Here is a 20,235-nt window from a genome sequence, read left to right as displayed (position 1 = left end):
TTCTTCAGTTTTAAAATTTAAGATTTTAATATCAAAATAAAATTTTTAGAAAAATATTTTGGGATGGGTGCCAGGGTGCACAGCCTGCTATCGCTGTGGGCCACTGAGACAGTCCAAAGGGAGCGGAGGAGCATTTCAGCAGCAAAAGGCCCCAGTGGAGCCACGTGCCCAGGAATCGCATGATCCCAGGGTTATCATGCCCAGATATCATGGTGATGGGTGCCCTAGAGATGACAGCCCCATCCTCCCCTGTCAAAGTGTTATGTGGTAAAGGAGCCAATCCTGGCACATAGGTACTACAGTCAAACGTCTCTCCCCATCACCAATCATAACATCCTCCAGGGAAAGTCTCCTGGGAATCACCCAACCTCCTGCTTGGCACAGGAGGAGGAGCAGTCACCAGCTAGCTCACAGGGCAGAGGGTGACAGGCAGCCCAGCACAGTCCCCGGGCCCATCCTGCAGGGACCCAGAGAGGACAGCACCCTGCATGGCTCCTGCTGGATTCTGGGCCCCATGGCCCCTCCCAGAGGAAGATGCACAGTAGGGGCTGCGGCACAGGAAGTTAAATCTCTCCCAGGTCTTCGTAGATGGGCATTAGAACATTCTCATCCACAGACAGCTCCTGCCCTGGCACCTGCAGGGGCTTCAGCACCTGGCTGTACAGCACCTCGTTGTTGTTGTTGTTGTTGTTCGAGCCAGATCTGACACCTGGTTTGTCGGGAGCCAGGTTTACACGCCATTTGCTGGGCTCTGGGTTCCTCTCAGTGCCTTTGGGAATGAACACGGATTGGGGCTTGGGGGCAGGGATGGGCTTGGGACCTTTGGGCCCGGCTTTGTGCTGGAAGGCAGGCACGGAGTAGTCGTCAGTTCTGGGATTGTAGGGGTACTCATACCCGCCCTCGTCTTCGATGCCCTGCGTGCGCCAGGCCTCACCTGTTGGCCGTGCCTCATCGTAGATAGAGGTGTTGGCAGGCACTGGGTGTGGGGCCCGCCCCTCAGGCTCATCATAGATGTGCTCCCTGCATCTCAGCCCCCTCTTGGCTTGGCTCTTCCCCGCTGGCTGGACCTGGTCATACAGGCCTGAGTACAGACAGCCAGGTTTCCTGAGCTTCGCCTCGTCCTGGGCAGGGCCATGACCCATGGCTCCACCTCCAGGCTTGCTGTCGATGGGGTCTGAGTAGAGCGGGTCCAGCCTGGCTCGGACGCCCTTCACTGCATCCATGGGCTCTGAGTACAAGCTGGCTGGGTCCTCAGAAGGGAGCACGGCCCTGGGTACCTTGGGCAGTGGGGAGCGTGGGGGCGTACTGGGGTGAGCAGGCTTGGGTGGCACTGGGGGCTCTGGGAGAGTGCGAGCCTTCAGCAGGGCTATGGTGTCCCTCTCCTCCGGAGCAGCACTGAGCTTTGCTGCCAGCCCAGCTTTGGGCACCATTGGGCCATCCCCCTCGGCAGGCAGCTCCAGGCTCAGCGAGTCAGCCAGAGCGTTGCGGATCAGCACCACGCTGGGGCAGTCCAAGTCCAGGGAGTCGCAGCTCTGTCTGTTCTCCTCTACCTGGGCTTTCTGCTCCCGAATGGAGGCCTCCACTAACCGGAAGATCTCATTCCCCTGCTTGGTCTCAAATGTGAAGTTCCCAGGCCCAGACTCGCAGCGCCTGCCAGCTTCGAAGGAGAACATCACCTGCCGGGGAGAGGTAGAGGGTCAGTGTTCCAACCAGCCCCTAAGAGCCTTCCAGCAGCCCTGAGCCCATGGCTGCGGGCACTTGAGCCAAGGGACAGAGCAGGGCAGATCTCTCAGCTCTGGCATCCTCCCCCTGGACTCACACTCCATTCCTGAACCTCAGCCCAGGCTCTAGGGGCAGGTGAACTGGCATTTGCTCTCGCTGGGGCTCAGCCATCACACAGAGAAGAGTGCAAGGCCCCTGCCTATAGGGCTGGCAGCCTGGGCAAGTCAGCAGGGCCGGGGCTGCAGCACGGAGCATGCTCTGTGCTTGATTCCCATGAGTAGCAGCACCACAGGTGTTGGGTAGCAGGATCTGGGCACAGAGAGGGGGCAGCCCTGGAGGGGATTCATTGGGCCCTAGAGTTGAGTCTGTTGCTGATGGGATGCAGCCACAGATAAGAAACAGATGGAGCTGATGTCAGTTTAGGAGACCTGGGTGCAGGAACAACTGCAGCATGACTCCTGGCATCTTCTCCCCTCACAACGGCCTGTGGGCACAATTCCTGGCTTCCACCTACACACCAGCTCCTCTCCACCCCCAGCTGCCAAGCCACCCCTGCCTCAAATCCATCTTCCAACTCACCCCTTCCCTGGTGCCCCTAAGAGACCACAGCATGCAGGAATCATGAATCAGGCTCTATGTAAATCGCTCTCTCTCTCTTCCTCCCCACCCTCTAAATTTACAGTAGCATCCCAGGGGTTTGAATTTCATGGGAGATGCATGCAATTCTTCCAGCAGCAAGGAGGGAGAAGAATGTATCCCAGTTTCCATCTCCCTGCTGAGGCCATGGTTGCTCGTGGGGGGGTTAGTGAGCTGATGCCATCCCAGAAAGGGGTGAGATGGCAGGCTGGTCCTACCCTGGGGAGTAAGGGGGAGGGGGACAAAAGGGTGTGTGTTTGTCTGTCTGCATGGAGCCAGCTGCCCAGCCTAGCTGGGGGCACCGTCTGGTTGGCTCCACACTGAGCTCTGGCCCAGGCTACTGCTACTTCCTGTCTGTCCAACATGCTGACAATGTACAATTATTAGCCAGCTCAACCCGCAGCAGCCCCAGCACACGCAGGAGAGACACCGCAGTGCCAACTGGTGAGGAGCTGAGACCATAGAGCCCTGCCCCAGCAGGGGATTGGAGTGAGAATAAGATCTATGCCTCCCGCCCTGATCCTCTCACTGGGGCAGGGCCCCCTCATACCTGCTTGTACTCCAAGCAGCAGATCCACCCTTGCCAGCAAGCACTGCAGTGTCCTCCTTGCATCTGCCAGGGGGCTCTACGGGGCAGGCCAGGGCTCGTAACTGCTCTGCATTGTCAACCCTGTCCCCTATCTTCTAACAGCCAGTGAGGAAGCAAACCCCCCCAAGCAGCTAAATTAGCTTAATACTATGAATTTTCCAACAGTGCAGAGGCAGATGTGGGAATCCCTGTTCTGTCTCCCTGCTGTTGGCAAAATTCCCGAACTGGCTAATCTCACAACTTCCCTGCAGTCTGTGAAATCGTGGTTCACACAGGGCCTTAGCCATGAGGTCTCCTGAGTGGACCTTGTGACACTAAACTCCATATTCTTCATAGTGATATTATGATAGATTATAGCATAATTCTGATGTATTTTATGCAAGATAGGTCATGTGAGATATTTAAAAGGGTATGATTTACTGAATATGATTATCCTATTTCTATGGATGTATCATTTTTGTATCTGAAGTTAGGAATATTGTCTATGCATATATTACAAATGCGTTTACACATGAGGAATATCCACTAGGCAAGACTGTCAATCTAGATGGCTGGTTGGAAAAGGCCCATTCAAGTTAATGAACAATGTGGGAGAACAATAGGCCTTAGAAGGAGTTTATTTCAGGGGGGGGGGGGGAGAGTTGTGTCTTCTTGAGGCTACAAATGGCCTCTGAGCAATGGCTGCTGTGGCACTATAGGGACATGTAACCAGGTCACCTGGTGCTGGACTCCATCTTGGAATATCAGTGTATTTCCACGGACTGGCATGGGAATCAAGCTTTGAGACAAAGGATTCCCGCCATATGCAAAAGCTATTTAAGGCAGGGGAGTGACGTCATCACGATTCTTCACTGATCCCCGCCTCAAAGAGACTCAGAACAAACGAACAAAGACTGAACTGGGGCGGGGGGGGGGGGGGGGGGGGGGAAGAGTGTGGACCCAGGGTAGAGGGATTTTTAGCCTGTGAAAGGAATACCTGGGGTTTTTAATCTGTAAGCGAGTGCCACTGGCCCCTTAAGAATCTCTGTAGCCTGCTTGAATCATCTTTTAGGGTGAGAATTTGCTACTCATATGCAATCTCTTTAGTATATTAAGCTTAGTTTGTGCGTTTTGTTTATTTGCTAGCTAATCTGCTTTGATGTGTGTGCTATCCCTTATAATCACTTAACATCTACCTTTTGTAGTTAATAAACTTATTTTTCCTTTGTCTTCTAAAATCAGTGTGTGGGAGTCATAACCTTGGCAGAAGCCTGTTGCATATCGTTCTCCACATTGAGGAAGGGGGCGGATTTCATGAGTTTGGGCTGTACAGATCTCTGTGCAGCGCAAGACGGTGTCATTTTGGGTTTACGCTCCAGCGGGGGGAGTGCACTTGAGCAGCTGGGCAGTTCCTTAGCTGCAGCAGCTGCAGTACATAGACACTGTAAAGTGAGCCCAGGCTAGTGGATCGAGGGGCTCAGTGGTATCCCAGTTCCAGGTGCCACTCCGTGGGGAACCCATCACAGATCCCTCCACCCCCGCTCCCTCTCTGCAGCACCACTACAGTCTGGGCCACCTCGGTGCATCCCCTAGCAAGCCAGCATGCCATGAGAGCGGCACCATTTCAGTACCACACCGAGAGCTGATCCCCTGCAGGGGGGCCTGGGTAGAGGCAGGACATGGGGCATCTGCTGAATGAGATTTTGCAGTTTGAAATCAGTCTATTTCCCCCGACCACACTCATGCTATGCCATTTCTGTCCCCCAGCCTGGCCCTCTGGCTCATGCCCAGCATCTCTCAGGCTTGGAGGAGAAGCTGCTCAGGTGCTTCCGCACAGTGTCTCCACTCAGCAGACACACTCAGTCTCCAGTTCGCTTCTGGTTGATCTGGTGGAAACAGCAGCAGCACACTTCAGCTACAGGCTACATCACAAGTTCTATAAGCAGCTTCTCTCAGGCAACCACTTCCTCCCCACCCGTTCTGGGCGAGCAGGGCCGAGGACACAGAGCCAGGAGCTGCGTGAAGCACGATGGACCCAGAAACTCCACAGTCGCCACAGCCAGGTGGGAGAAGGATGAGGGGCAGGGACAGTCACAGCATGGGCCTCTGGAGGAAGGAACCCCGCCCAGCACAACCAACCCTCAGCAAATGTTAACCAGGCACCTTGGCCGCTGCTGTCAGGCTGCACATGGAGTGCCGCACCAGGTCAGGCCTCGGCACTTCAGCTTAACAACCCTTTAGTGCCAGACAGCTTGTGGGCTGGGGAGTAGAACATCCTTTTGCTAAGGGGATGGTATTAAGGCAGCTGGAGCCCAGGCGCTCACCCCAGATCCTGCCCCACCCACCTTGTCTCGGCCATATCTCCTGAGCAGCCTGTAAGGCCAGGTGTAGAGAGTTTCTTGTGTCCGGGGTTCCTTGAGGATCAAGCTGTCTTGCTCGGCTTTGAGCATGTAGGACCCATGCAGCGCACACCGCTCTGCCGCCTCCGTCCTTTGCACCGTCACCCAGAAAGCGTTCACTGCCGAGAAAGCCAGTCACTCACAGGGACGGGGCAGGGCAGAAAAGCCAGCACCCTCAACTCCCAAGGACAGGACAGGGAAACCAGGGACACCGCCAGGACCACGGACAGTACGGGGTGAAGACAAGGAATCCAAGCCCTGCCCTACTTTCCCCTGCACCAAGGGGAGAGTGGGGAAACCAGAAAATGCACCGCCCCCAAGGGGGGAGGGAGCGACACCCAGCCCCCAGGACAGAGATGGGGGCAGGCCAGCGACACGGGCCCGCTACGAGGAGTGCAGGTCAGGGTGAAGCACTGTGGGGAGGAGGGAGGCATCCCAGCTCCAGACGCAGCCCAGTGAGACAGGTCATGGCACCTGCCCGAAGGACAAGACTCCACAGGGCAGCTTCATGCCAGGCGGCGAGGGCTGCAGGCTCCCCTGCAGGCCCATGCTGGAAACAAACCCAGGACGCCAGGGGAGCAGCCAAGGGCAGGACAGGCCCTACCTTCTTCCCGCGAGTAGTAAATCGAGTTCACTGCCATCTCCAGGGCTAGCGCCCCCGTGTCAGACTCCTTGCTGCACCCAGGCCGGGCTCCATTGGTGGAGATCCCCTGCAAAGCAAGAGAGGCATCAGCACCCAGAATCATACTCCCAGCTAGTCCCCCTAGCCCCCACGGGCCACCTCACAGCCATCCCCACTGCCCACCACAGGCTGCCTTGCAGCTGGTCCCCCTGCTCCCCCATGGGCCGCCTCACAGTCAGCCCCACTCCCCACCCCATGGGCCACCTCACAGCCAGCCCACTTTGCCCCCTATGGGCTGCCTCACAGCCAGTGCCCCCCAAGAGCCACCTTATGACTGGTCCTCCCTGGTCCATCTCACAGCCAGCCACCCAATCCCCCACAGGCTGCCTCACAGCCAGCCCCCCATCCATACCCCACGGGCCGCCTCACAGCCAACCCCCTCTCCCCCCCCCATGGGCTGCCTCACAACCAGTCCCCCTGCTCCCGACCCCACGGATCACCTCACAGGTCCTCCCTCCCCTCCCACAGGCTGCCTCACAGCCCTCCCGCCCGCGCCCCATCCCCCAAGAGCCACCTTACCGGCCCTCCTCAGCCCTCTCTGCCCCATCTCACAGCCAGCCCCCCATCTGTACCCCATGGGCCGCCTCACAGCCAGACCCCCGCTCCCCCTGGGACACCTCGCAACCAGTCCCACCCCCCTACCCCATGGTTCACCTCACAGCCAGCCCCCTGCTGGTCTCCCCTCCCTCCCCCGGGACTGCCTCACAACCAGTCTCCCCCTCCCAACCCCGCGGCTCACCTCACAGGTCCCCCCTTGCCCCCTACAGGCCACCTCACAGCTGGCCCACTCTGCCCCCATGGGCCGCCTCACGGCCAGCTCACCCTCCTCTCCCCACGGGCCACCTGATGGCCGGGCCCCCCTGCCCCCTACAGGCAACCTCACAGCCAGCCCCTCCCCATGGGTCACCTCAGCCAGCTCTCTTGCCCCCACATGGTCCGCCTGACAGCTGGCCCCATTCCCCACCCCAGGGGTTGCCTCATGGCTGGCTCCACCTCGCCACTCCACAGACTGCCTCACAGCCCGTCCCCTCTTCCTGCTCACTGGACTCCTCACAGCCAGCCCTCCCTCTCCCCCATAGGCCACCTCACAACCAGCCCCCTGTCCCCCACAGACCGTTTCACAGCTGCTCCACTCTACCCCCCATCGGATGCCTCGCAGCCAGCCCACTCTGCCCCTCATCGGCTGCCTTGCAGCCAGCCCCGCTCCTGCGCATGGTTCACCTCACAACCGGCCTCACTACTCCAGTCCCACCACACATCCTGGTTTACCTCAAAGCCCCCCAGCCTGGTCCTGAGGGACTAGAGCTTTTCCATACACCCAGCCTCCCATCCCACACAAGTCAGCAGCAAAGAGGAGGAATCTGGGCCGAGGCTGATCGGAAGCAGAGTGGGATGGAAGAGGCTGCTCCTCGCAGAGCGCTTGCAGAGACCCGGCCATGCAGCAGGACATGGGGGAGGTTTGAGTATCATGTGTGACCCAGATCATGAGCCAAACGAGTAACAAAGAATCTTTCCCCGGCCATGTCCCAGCGCATTCCACAGTGCTGACAGCCTGGCTCCAGCGGGCCGTCTGCCAGCACAGGCCAGGCTTCCATCGGATACAGCAGCAACACTGGTGGCACTAAAACGTGACCTTCTGGCTTTGGATACAGGCGAGATCCAACATGACTGCACCTCTCTTCGGCTTCTGACACAGCCGCCCCGAGGGGGTGCCGAGCTGCCTGAGTGAACCAGCTGGAGGAGATGGTGTCCACTGTACTAGTGCCTGTCACCACTCTCCAGCAGAGCCCAGCACAACCCTGGGCAATGGCTTCTCTTCCCCAAGGCCAAATGCAAGTGCAGGCTCGGGAGCAACGTGTTGAGGTGGTTTCCTGAGGGACTCTATTCAGGGCAAGCTGAGTTCACTCCCTGTGGCTCAGCACGAGGGACCCCAACACAAGTGAGAAATGGAAACCCCAGGCGGGCTCACAAACACCCTGACATTGCCCAGTTCCTGCCCACGCAGAGAGACATTCCCAGCACCACTGTAAACAGTCCCTGCTGCTCAGAGGGGAAGCGAGTGTTTCTAATTCAACATATGGAGAACTGAAAGTGCAGCTCACATGCTAGTGGCAGTGGGAGAGCCCCATTTTGCAGCAAGGTCTCTTGTCAGGGGTTTGCACAGGGGCAAGGCTGTGGGTGTCACCCCACAAGCACAGAGGTCCCTGCTCTGGAGAAACCCTGCGCACCATGGTGACAGGCACAGGGACTGCACTAAGGGGGACGGTTTGTTCCAGTGTTAACAGTAATGCACAGGTGACTAACTGCATAAGCCAGGCTCCGTGTGTGTGCTGAACACTACTGCTCTAGGTTGTGGCACATGGGATTGGACCGCCAAGTGTTTAATATTCCTGGGGGCCAAGCTGCTGTAGTGTCTGCGGATCAATATCACTCCTAGGGCTTGATTCTCGGGGACAAAGGCCAGATTGGCCCATTAGATCATCACGTCTGACCTCCTGTGTATCACTGGCCATTACACATCACCCAGTTACCCAGCCTTCTGCTGAGCCCAGTCACTTGTGCTTGGCCAAATCATCCTCCAGAAAGGCCTCCAATCTGGATGTCAAAACATGCCTTGCAGTGAAAGACTTGATGAGCTTAACTCGTTTAGCTTAAATCTCTCATGGAGAGGCATTTTCTCGAGCCCTCAAATAATTTTTGTGGCTCTTCTCTGTAACCTCTCCAGTTTTTCAAGCTTCTTTTTAATACGTGAATGTCAGAACTGACACCGTGTTCCCACACTGGCCTCTCCAGTGCTGTCTCCCTGCCCCCCTCTTTCACATCCACAGATCCCATCAGCTGGTTGGCCACAGCAGCGCACTGGGAATTCATGTTCTGTGCTTGTTCACACTGACCCCTAAACCTTTTTCCGAGTCACTGCTTCCCAGAATGCAGCTCCCTAACCCAGAAGTGACCGCAAATCCCTGTGTGAATGGAGTACCGGGGTGAAGTAGCACTGCTCTGCGATAATTGATAAGCAGGCTACTGGAATATGACTGTAGTTAAATGGGGCACTGTAAGCACAGCTGGCGGTGAGGAAGAAGAACGGCTCAGGATAAACTACCTCTCACTTGATGGCTGTTAAGGGACAATACCCAACCCATTAGCTTTGAAGGTTTTTCCTCCATCCCGCTCAACCTCAAAGCTGGTTTTGTCCAGAAGGGCCAAAGCTGGGAACCCAGACAAACACACAAAGGCTGCAGCAGGGTTTAAAAAGGGCGTCTCCCTCTCTGGCAGGGAGGGGAGATGGGTGCTGGGGGGAACGAGAGGGAGACAAGGACCTCATGAGCTGTCTGGAAACCCTAGGCCTGTCTAGCTCAGCATTACAAGATGGGCAGAATTTAGACAAGACGCACACATGCAGATTGTTGTTTTAACCCCCCCTTGTTCTCTAATGTTCTCTTCCTAAGCAGGCTGTCTGGTCTCGGTATTCACTGCTGGTCACAGATCCCCGAAGGGAGAACCGCAGGTGCTCCCCCCAGCCAACCTACTGGATAAGCAGAATTAATAGACCAGGCCTTGCGCTGCAGTAGCGTGCATAAGAGTGGGAGACCTGCCAAATTTCACCCCAGGAGAAGTGACAACACAAGGTCTGACATCTGAGGACGCACGCTGAGAGCCCACCCAGGGGACAGAGGAGCAGCTGCCAGTGTTCAGGGCTCAGTTATGGCTGTCCAGGCAGGCAGTGGAAACGTTTGTTTTGCTGGCCTACAGGGAGAGGTCAGGGAGTCACTTCAGCCTGGGGCCTCGGCTTCCATTTCTTCAAGGACGAGGCAGGGTGCAGTGGGGATGCTGCTGTAAATGCCACGCTGCAGCCTTGGCTTGGCACTAGAGACTATTTCTGGCTGCAGCCGTGGGCTAAAGAGATTGAAGGGGGAGCAGAAGATGGAGCCTGGCAGAGCTTCAGGCACCGGGGGGCCGCACGGCACAGGGTACGGAGGGGACATCCAGATGGGCAGCTTGGCCCAAACCTCCATGGAACGGGCATCTTGCTTGCGCATCCCCAACACAGGGAGGATCATCTATCCCAGCATGATGTTCCTTGGTACACAGGGCTCCCCAGTGACCCACACCCCAAAACACTCCTGGCTCCCTCCCCAGCACAGCAAGGTCTCTGCTACTACCAGCCACTAGGGATGGGGAGATCAGAGAGGAAACCCCTCAGAAGGTGTGATGTTATTGATATAAACTGGGACCATATAGAACATGGTTTACAACCAAGGTCCTGTAGTGGCACCAAATCTTATGTAAAGGGGGTCATATAAGGTGTCTAAGACCAGGTTATAAGTTGCTGGTTATGATTATGCTGTCTATATGTATGTATCATTTTGTAGTTGAAGTTATGAGTATTGGCTCTATACTGTCTGTACTGCAACTTTGTGCTGTAATTCTGGGAGACACCCCAGACAAGTTGGTGTTAGCTCTGCCTAGCCTGCTTGATAGCCCATTAAGGACCATCAGCTACACAACTGATCCACTGAGAGAAGGCAGATACGCCTTGTAATTCAGCAGGGTGTGCAGGAACTTGCCCATGTGACTGCAGACTCCATTTTGCTGTAATTTTCCACAGTAAGAACAAAGAAGTGTTCTTACACCTGGAAGAGCCTATATAAGGCTGATGCCTCTTCTCCATCTTGTCTTCAATCCTGCTTCTTACCTCTGGAGGGAGTTTCTACAAGTGAAGTCTACACAAGGGATGATGACCATCCAAGCTGGAGATGTCCTCAGAGCCTGTTTAACTCTGCAGTTTACTCAATCATGCTCAACCTGAACTAAGAAACTTTGCCATCAATGTAGTAATTGATTCCATTTAACCAATTCTAGCTCTCATCTCTAATCTTTTTCCTTTGCACTAACATTTGCATTTAGTTCTAAAGGATGCAAACAGTGTGATTTGTCGTAATCTGATTGTATTGACTGGTCTGGGCTGTTCTTGGGATCGAGAGAATGTTTTCCTTTTCGGGGTGTGGTTTTTTTATAACTGTATCCCAGGGACGACGGACTGGTTGATTATGAGACTGGGGTCTAAGGAATGCTGTGACCTGTGGTTAGCCATGTTGTGAAACCAAAGTCTTTTTGTCTGTGGTTTGGTTTGCCTTAGAGGTGGAAAAACCCCAGCCTTGGGCAGTGACTGCCCTGTTTGAGCAATTGGTCCTGAATTGGCACTCTCAGTTGGGTCCCGCCAGAACCGCATTGTCACAGAAGGCCCTGGGTCTCCCCCAGCAGGCACTCCTTGGACACCACTCACAACAGGATGGCATCCGGCACCCGTGCCACCAGGCTTACATGACTGTGGCCAGAGGCAGCACAGGTCTGGTCCTCATGGACGTGGGGCAGCAGATGTTGAGGGTCCCCTCTCCTGGGAAAGGGAGCATGGGCTGGGAGGGTCCCCATCATGGCATATAGCCCTGATGGGTGGACAATGGGTGTGCTCCCAGAAAAGAGGTTTGAGCAGCAGGACCGCCCCCCCCACGCATGAATGGGAGCAGAGGGGAATGTCCCAGCCCCCCTCGCCTGGCAGTACTCACTGAAAAGGCGATCTCACACAGCTTCTTCACCCACTCCACACTCTGCTCCTTCTCTGCAGCAAACAGGTAACTTCTGTCACTGGTCTCCAGGCGGAAAACAGCTGTGCTGTCCTTGGGGCCGCTCTCCGGCACAGACGCCACGCTGACACAGTCTGCCAGGCGGATGATCTTCTTGTCCAGCCGCTTGGTGCTGAGTTTCTCAGCTGGGGCCCCTGGGTCCTTGCAGTCAAAGAACTCCAGGCGGGCAACCCCGTGTTGGCTGGCTGGGTACAGCACAAACCAGTTCTTCTTCCATCTCTGCAAAGGCATCATAGCATGGTCAGCACAATGGCCTCTGCCCCCCACACCCAGACACAAAGGTCTGTAACCCGTCTGTATGGGGTAAGGACTCCCTCACTCTTGGTGCAAGTCTGGCTGGGAGAGCAGCTCACACTCAAGTCATGAGGAGATTCCAGCCTGAAGCAGAACTTGAGCTCCATGTGGAGCACAGCAGGATTCAATCCCAAGGCCCTCTGAGCTGGCAGGGACAGGGAGCCACGGGCTGACACACACTCCTCCTGGCTGCCAGGAACTGCAGGCAGCAACATTTCCCCAGCCCCACCAGCTGGTTCCCAAAATGACCAGCCATGGACCTGCATGGGGCAGGTGCCGGAGGCCTCAGCTCTGGAGAGGCTTCTTCAGAGAGATCAGATAAAGGCACAAGAGCTGGACTGAAGCGATAGGGGAGGGGCAGGCGGGGTGCTGGACTGGAGCAACTGGAGAGGGGCAGGTGGGGTGCTGGACTGGGGCAATGGGGGAGGGGCGCTGGACCAGGGCAATGGGGGAGGGGCAGGTGGGGCATTGGACCAGGGCAATGGGGGAGGGATGCTGGATTAGGGGGATGGAGGAGGGGCAGGCAGAGTGCTGGACCAGGACAATGGGGGAGGGGCAGGTGGGGCGTTGGACCAAGGCTATGGGGGAGTGATGCTGGATTAGAGGGATGGAGGAGGGGCAGGCAGGGTGCTGGACCAGGACAATGGGGGAGGGGCAGGTGGGGCTTCGGACCAAGGCTATGGGGGAGGGATGCTGGATTAGGGGGATGGAGGAGGGGCAGGCGGAGTGCTGGACCGGGGCGATGGGGGAGGGGCAGGCAGGGCACTAGACTGGGGCGATGGAGGAAGGGCGCTGGACTGGGGTGATGGAGGAGGGGCAGGCGGGATGCTGGCCGGGGGGGTGGGGAACTATCCTCGCAGAGTTGAGCGAAGAAGGAATCTCTCTCCACGCATGGCAAGTAGCAGTGCTTATGCCCGGGCTCAGACTGCGTGCGCTGGGTTTGCCAGGTCCAAGCCAGCAGGAACTCTGGTTGGTGCACGCAGGAGCTAAGTGCGGCCAGGGAGGCTCAGCAGGAACTTGGCCTGCTGGATCCAGCTCCCCCGTTGCAGATCTGCCCACCACACAGACCCAGCCTGCTCAGCGAGAAGGGCCCCAATTCCAGCAGTGCCATGGTGTGCCCGGCCTGGGGAGCTCACCCTGTGGTGTCATGCACCCCAGCTCTTTCCTGGACAAGCTCCCTACCCGGTCCAACACAGCACAGCACAGCAGCCTCCAGGAGGTTGGCAGAGTGGCACCAGCTGCACAGGCCCTGGGTCTGGACCTTTGGGGATGGTCAGCACTTCCCCTCTCTCCAGAGGGCCACCCTGATCCTGACCCTTCCTAGCCTCTAACTGACCCACGGAGAAGGAGCTCCAGCCCCCGAACCAACCCCACATTGGGCAAGGAGGAACACCCCCCAGGGAACCGTGTTCCATAGCCCTCCCTGCACAGGAGCTCCCAGTCATGCCCCCAGCCCCAGCCTGCAGATGGGGCAGGATCTCAAGGCTTCTCTGGCTCATTGTGTCACACATCCCACACTCCCCGCCCTCCCCCCTACACTCCCTGCCCCCTCCTATCCCTGCTGCTGACTCTCGGGACAGGAAGAGGAAGTATCTGTGTCCTCACTTGCTTCCTGCCAAACTTCCCCAAATCATCAGGCACCCAGCATGAGAGCCGGGGGAGGGGCAGGGGAGAATGAAACCCACATAAGCCGCCAGAGCCCCCATCAGCACCACGCATAGTCACAGCTTCAGACTAGGCTGGGGAGGGACAAGGGGGCTGGGGCAGGTGCTGCACGATCTCAGCACATAGAGATGTGTCCTGGGCTGGGGAGCCAGTTATATCACAGGTTGTGGTCTCCTGTTGCACCTCAGGTCCCAGGCCCCAGACTCCTGCATCCCGGGGCTGGCTCCTGCTGCCTCGGACAGGCCCTGCCCCCCCTGGTATCTACCCCAGCAACTGAGACGCTTGAGCCAACAGCCCCTACAACAGCCTCTGCAACAGATGGAGGTGTCAGATAGGCAGAACGTTCTTGAGGGGGGATCCCCCATTGCTACAACCTGCACTCCTTTGCTCCTATGGAGCCAGAGTTTATTGCCCTTCAAGGGCAGGGCACAAAACCAACAGGATCTACTGATCCTTGCTCCTATGCAGCCCAGGGCAAGAGGGGAGCGCTCTGGGTTCGTAGTCGGAGATCACTACGTAAGAACGGCAATATTGAGTCAGACTAACAGTCCACCTAGCCCCATATCTTGTCTCTGACAGTGGCCAATGCCAGATGCTTCAGAAGGAGTGAACAAAACAGGGCAACCGTCGAACGATCCATCCCCTGTCATCCAGTCCCAGCTTTTGGCAGTGAGAGGCTTACCCAGAGCACGGGCTTGCATCCCCGACCACCTGGGCTAATAGCCACTGATGGCCCATCCTCCACAAACTTCTCTAATTCTTTTTTTGAACGTAGTTACAGTTTTGGCCTTCAACATCCCCTGGCAGCTGCCAACAAGTTCCACAGGTTCACTATGTGTTGTGTGAAGAAGTACTCCCTTATGTTTTAAACCTACTGCCTATTAATTTCCTGATTCACATGTTCCCTATCCATGTTCTCCACATAACTGATGACCTCTATCATATCCCCCCCACCTCCCAATCATCTCTTTTCCAAGCTGAACAGTCCCAGTCTTTTTCCTCTCTCCTCATATGGAAGCTGTTCCATAACCCTAATAATTTTTGTGGCCCTTCTCTCTACTTTTTCCAGTTCCAATATATCTTTTTTGAGATGGGGCAACCAGAACTACATGCAATATTTAAGGTGTGGGCATGTCATGGCTTTATAGAGAGGCATTATGATAGCTAGTAAGACAGAAAATATCTCTTTCCTAATGTTCCTAACATTGTTCACTTTTTTGACTGCCGCTGCACATTGAGCGGATGTTTTCAGAGAACTATCCACAATGACTCCAAGATCTCTTTCTTAAGTAGTAATAGCTAATTTAGACCCCCTCACTTGTTATATATCATTGAGATGTTTTCCAAGGTGCATTACTTTCCATTTATCAACACTGAATTTCATCTGCCATTGTATTGCACAGTTACCCAGTTTTGTGAGATCCCTCTGTAACTCGTCCCAGTCAGCTTTGGGCTTAACTCTCGAGTAGTTTTGCCACCTTGCTATTTACCCCTTTTTCCGGATCATTTATGAATATGCTGAACAGCACTGGTCCCAGTACAGACCCCAGGGACACCACTATTTACCTCTCTCCATTCTGAAAACTGACCATTTATTCCTGCCCTTTGATTCCTGTCTTTTAACCAGTTACTGATCCATAAGAGGACCATCCTTCTTATCCCAGGACTCTCTATTTTGGCTAAGAGACTTTGGTGAAGGACCCTGTTCGAGGCTTTCTGAGAGTCTATATCCACTGGATCATGCTTATCGACATGCTTGTTGACTCTCTCAAGGAATTTCTAATAAATTGGTGAGACACGATTTCCCTATACAAAAGAAATGTTGAATCTTCCCCAAAATAATGTCATTATCTGTGTCCCCTATAATTCTGTTCTTCACTATAGTTTCATAATTTGCCTGGTACTGAACCTTACCAGCCTCTAATTGCTGGGATCACATCTGGGATCCTTTTCTAAAAATTGGTGTCACATTAGCTATCATCCAGAAGCTGATTTAAGCAATAGGTTATACACCACAGTCGTTACTTCTGCAATTTCACATTTGAGTTCTTGGGTGAATACCATCTGGTCCTGCTGACTTATTACTAATTCATCAATTTTTTCCAAAACTTTCTCTAATGACACCTCAGTCTTGGACAGTTCCTCAGATTTGTCACCAAACAAGAATGGCTCAGGTGTGAGGCTCTCCCCCAAATCTTCTGCAGCAAAGATCAAAGCAAAGAATTCATTTAGCTTCTCCACAATGGCCTTGTCTCCATTGAGTGCTCCTGTAGCACCTCGAAAAAAGAACAGGAGTACTTGTGGCACCTTAGAGACTAACAAATTTATCTGAGCATAAATAAATGTGTTAGTCTCTAGGGTGACACAAGTACGCCTGTTCTTTTTGCGGCTATAGACTAACACGGCTGCTACTCTAAAACCTGTAGCACCTCGATCGTTCAGTGGCCCCAGTGACTGGACAGGCTTCCTGCTTCTGGTGTACTTAGCACTCGCACCCCCCTTTTTTATTTTAAATTGTTAAGTCCACCACTAATTGCTGAGTGGTGCACAGGACAGGGGAAGGGCTGCCTTTATTCCTGACAGCCCACAATCCCAGGAGCAATAGAGAGAGGACGCGGCAAACCAGCCATTCCATCTATGGGGTGGCACAGAGACAGCAGACATGGGGACAGGGCCTGAGCTCGCATGACTGGCAGAGTGCAGGACAATGTGATGAGCAGGGCAGAGCTACACCAGGCCTCATGCTGCCAACCACACTGGCCCAATACGAGTTCCCTTGGTGCATCCAGGAGGTCACAGCCCACAAGGATGCTGGATATTTGGTGTGAGACTGCACTCTACCCACCTCCCACAATGCCACGGGCACCTGCCATCTGTTCAAGCTGAGAGACTCACCAAGGTTGCTGCAGAAACCCTTGAGTCATGCTGTGAAGTTCAATGGCACAGAAAAGTATCAGCCCAAGACAGTGGCATGCTAACATCAGGAACACAGGGATAGGAGTAACAGATTTCCAGAGACACGAAACCAGCCCTGCCTTGCCTGGTAGGTCAGTACATCCAGTATGCATGCCAGAGCCCCTCGCATGGCTGAAAAGGCGCCAACACTACTGAGCTGGCAGCCTGGACGGGGGTGCAGCAAGGGCAGTGTTACCAGAAACACACAGCAGAGAGGAGATGCTACCAGGCAGAACAGGTAGACGCTGTCTCTGCCATCTAGACCAGGAAATGTGGAAGGGCAGGAGGGGTTTTCCTCCTGTCATGAGCATGGCCTCTGCAGATCTGCAAGCCAAGCTCAGTGCTGTTGGGATCTCACACAGGCTCTGCACAGCCACAGCACCAGTACAACCTGCTGAAACTATCACCATAGCAACCCCCACCCCACCAGAGCCACCCCAGCTCAGCCGAGCCACTAGGACACTTAGGATGACCACCCCCCGAGCAGACATGACTTGGGCTCTGGCCTAACACCTCAAGATCCCAGTGAGGGAATAGCACTGCCCTGCGTAGGGAGATGAGACTGGGACAGACATCACAGAGCGATCGCAGGACGCTCATCACATGAGCACCTGGCTAGACGGTCCAGACGGGGCCTGCAGGCTAAGCTGTGTAACTGGGTGATAGGCATGGACAATATAAGAACATAAGAATGGCCCTACTGCAGGGGTGGCCAACCTGTGGCTACGGAGCCACATGGGGCTCTTCAGAAGTTAACACGCAGCTCCTTGTATAGGCACTGACTCCGGGGCTGGAGCTACAGGTGCCAACTTTCCAGTGTGCCGGGGGATGCTCACTGCTCAACCCCTGGCTCTGCCCCCACTCCAGCCCTTCCCGCCCCTGCTTTGAGCCTGCAGTGCCCTGGCTCCTCCCCTCACCCCAGCCTCCTGCACCCCCATGAAACAGAAACAGCTGATCAGGACATGTGGGAAGGGAAGGAGGGGGCAGGGCTGCCGTGGGCGCTGGGAGCAGGGGAGCTGCTGATGTATTACTGTGGCTCTTTAGCAATGTACATTGCTAAATTCTGGCTCCTTCGCAGGCTCAAGTTGGCCACCCCCGCCCTACTGCATCAGACCAAAGGTCCATCTAGCCCAGTATTCTGACTTCTGACAGTGGCCAGTGCCAGGTGCCCCAGAGGGAATGAAGAGAACAGGGAATCATCAAGTGATCCATCCCCTGTCACCCATTCCCAGCTTCTGGCAAACAGAGGCCATGGACACAATCCCTGCCCATCCTGGCTAATAACCACTGATGGACCTATCCTCCATGAACTCATCCAGTTCTGTTTTGAACCCTGTTATAGTCTTGGCCTTCACAACATCCTCTGGCAATGGGTTCCACAGGTTGACTGTGCATAGTGTGAAGAAATACTTCCTTTTATTTGTTTTAAACCTGATACCTATTTAAATTAATTTGGTGACCCCCTAGTTCTTGCGTTATGAGTAGTAAACAACTCTTTCTTATCTACTTTCTCTACACCAGTCATGATTTTATAGACCTAAATCATATCTCCCCTTAGTCGTCTCTTTTCCAAGCTGAAAAGTCCCAGTCCTACTAATCTCTCCTCACACAGAAACCATTCCATACCCCTAATCATTTTTGCTGCCCTTTTTCGAACCTTTTCCAATTTCAATATATCTTTTTTGAGATGGTGCAACCACATCTGCACGCAGTATTCAAGATGTGGGAGTATCATGAATTTAGATAGAGGCAACATGATATTTTCTGTCCTATTATCTATTCCTTTCTTAATTATTCCCAGTATTCTGTTCTTTTTTTTGATGCCTCTGCACACTGAGTGGATGTTTTCAGAGAACTATCCACAATAACTCCAAGATCTCTTTCTTGAGTGGTAACAGCTAATTTAGACCCCGTCATTTTATGTGTATAGATGGGATTTGTTTTCCAACGTGCATTACTTTGCATTTATCAACATTACATCTCATCTGCCATTTTGTTGCCCAGTCACCCAGTTCTGAGAGATCGTTTTGAAGCTCTTCACAGTTTGCTGGGTCTTAACTATCTTTAATAATTTTGCCACCTCACTGTTTACCCCTTTCTCCGGATCATTTATGAATATGTTGAATAGGACTGAGCCCAGAACAGACCCCTGGGGAACACCACTATTCACCTCTCTCCATTCTGAAAACTGACCATTTATTCCTACCCTTTGTTTCCTATCTTTTAGCCAGTTACCAACCGATGAGAGCCCCTGTCAAAGGCTTTCTGAAAATCTAAGTGCACTGTATCCACCGGATCCCCTCGGGCCACATGCTTGCTAAACAAGGACTTGTTACACTTTCTCCAGGCAGAGGGGAACCTCCCGGGAGCAGAAGGGCTAGCAGCCCCAGGAAGGTGTCTGGCCCTAGGGGAGAGGGGGGGTCACACAGGCAGGTACCAAGGGTGACCCTGAGGTGGGGGCAGGGAGTCACATCCTTTTCCCTTCTACCTGGAGAGCCATCGAGCTCCATGCCCAGGTCTCCCTACAGACCCCGGCCTGGCTGGATCCCAGCCCGGCTCAGCCCCGCCGAGGAACGGGAGCCCCCACTTCGCCCCACAGCGGGGCCGCTCCGCACGCGGCCCCCAGGCTCTGGCGGGAGCAGCTGAAGGGGGGGGGGCAGCCTGAGAACTCGAGCCCGGACTCCTGGGTTCTACCCCCAGCGCCGGGGGGACCCCCTCCCGGCCCCAGATCCCGGCCGCGCCCGGAGCGACCCCCCCTCGCGGCGCCCCGAGCCCCCCAGCCCTGCCTGGAGCGACCCCCCCGCCCCGGAGCGACCCCCCCCGCGCGCGCCCCGAGCCCGCTGACCTTGGCCCCGAACTTGTGGCCCTGCTGCACGTAGAGCCGCCCCTCTTGGCCGCGGGGTCCATCGGGCGGCCCGGGCCCACGCACGCTTCGGGCGGCTTCCTGCTGCCTGCCTGGCCTGACGGGGCGGCCCGCGGGGCTGTGCCCTGCAGGGGGCGAGTGACCCGCGTGTGACGGGCAGGGCTCTGTGGAAGGGGCGGGCCTGCCGAGGGCGGGCTATGTGGAAGGCGTGGCCTGGCCCAGGAGGGGTGGGGGGTGACTGAGAGGATGGGGGAGTGAAGGGGCAGGGCCTGCCCCAGGAGGGGGGTGGTGACTGAGGAGGATGGGGGAGTGAAGGGGCAGGGCCTGCCCAGGATGTGTTGGTGGGGGTGACTGAGGAAGGAATCGGGGGAGTGAAGGGGCAGGGCCCTGCCCCAGGAGGGGTGGGGTGTGACTGAGGAGGTGGGGAGTGAAGGGGCAGGCCTGCCCCAGGAAGGGTTGGGTGACTGAGGAGGATGGGAGTGATAGGCGGGGCCTGCCCCCAGGACGGTGGCATGGAGGGGGGGTGACTGAGAGGAGGGGAGTGAAGGGCAGGGCCTTGCCCCAGGCGGGTGCGGGGTGACTGAGGAGGATGGGGACGTGAAGGGGGCAGGGCTTGCCCCAGGAGGGGCTGGGGTGACTGTAGGAGGATGGGGGGTGAAGGGCAGGGCCTGCCCAGGAGGGGGTGGGGGGTGACTAGAGGAGGATGGGGGAGTGAAGGGGCAGGGCCTGCCCCAGGGTGAGTGGGTGGGGTGACTGAGGCAGGATGGGGGATGAAGCGGCAGGGCCTGCCCAGGAGGGGGGGGGGG

General features: G+C 55.7%; 1 protein-coding gene across 2 annotated transcripts; it reads right to left on the bottom strand.

The window, feature by feature from the left end:
* DOK1 (docking protein 1) lies at positions 1-19,532 on the bottom strand. Of its 2 annotated transcripts, XM_032781894.2 has the most exons (5): positions 19,412-19,532; positions 11,575-11,871; positions 5,930-6,035; positions 5,272-5,444; positions 1-1,676 (listed from the first exon to the last, which is right to left on the bottom strand). In XM_032781894.2, the coding sequence occupies exons 3-5, from the start codon at positions 5,964-5,966 to the stop codon at positions 564-566; spliced, it is 1,323 nt and encodes a 440-aa protein (XP_032637785.2). In that variant the 5' UTR covers positions 5,967-6,035; positions 11,575-11,871; positions 19,412-19,532; the 3' UTR covers positions 1-563. The 2 variants fall into 2 exon arrangements, with proteins under 2 accessions (XP_032637785.2, XP_074922838.1); XM_075066737.1 differs by lacking the exon at positions 19,412-19,532 and having other exon boundaries at positions 11,575-12,372.
* Between the last annotated feature and the right edge of the window lie 703 nt (positions 19,533-20,235).

The sequence above is a fragment of the Chelonoidis abingdonii genome, chromosome 5 (assembly GCF_003597395.2).
Source record: "Chelonoidis abingdonii isolate Lonesome George chromosome 5, CheloAbing_2.0, whole genome shotgun sequence".
Classification (NCBI taxonomy): Eukaryota; Metazoa; Chordata; order Testudines; family Testudinidae; genus Chelonoidis; species Chelonoidis abingdonii.
The sequence above is the reverse complement of the archived record's forward strand: the minus strand, read 5'-3'. Positions and strand labels throughout refer to the sequence as shown.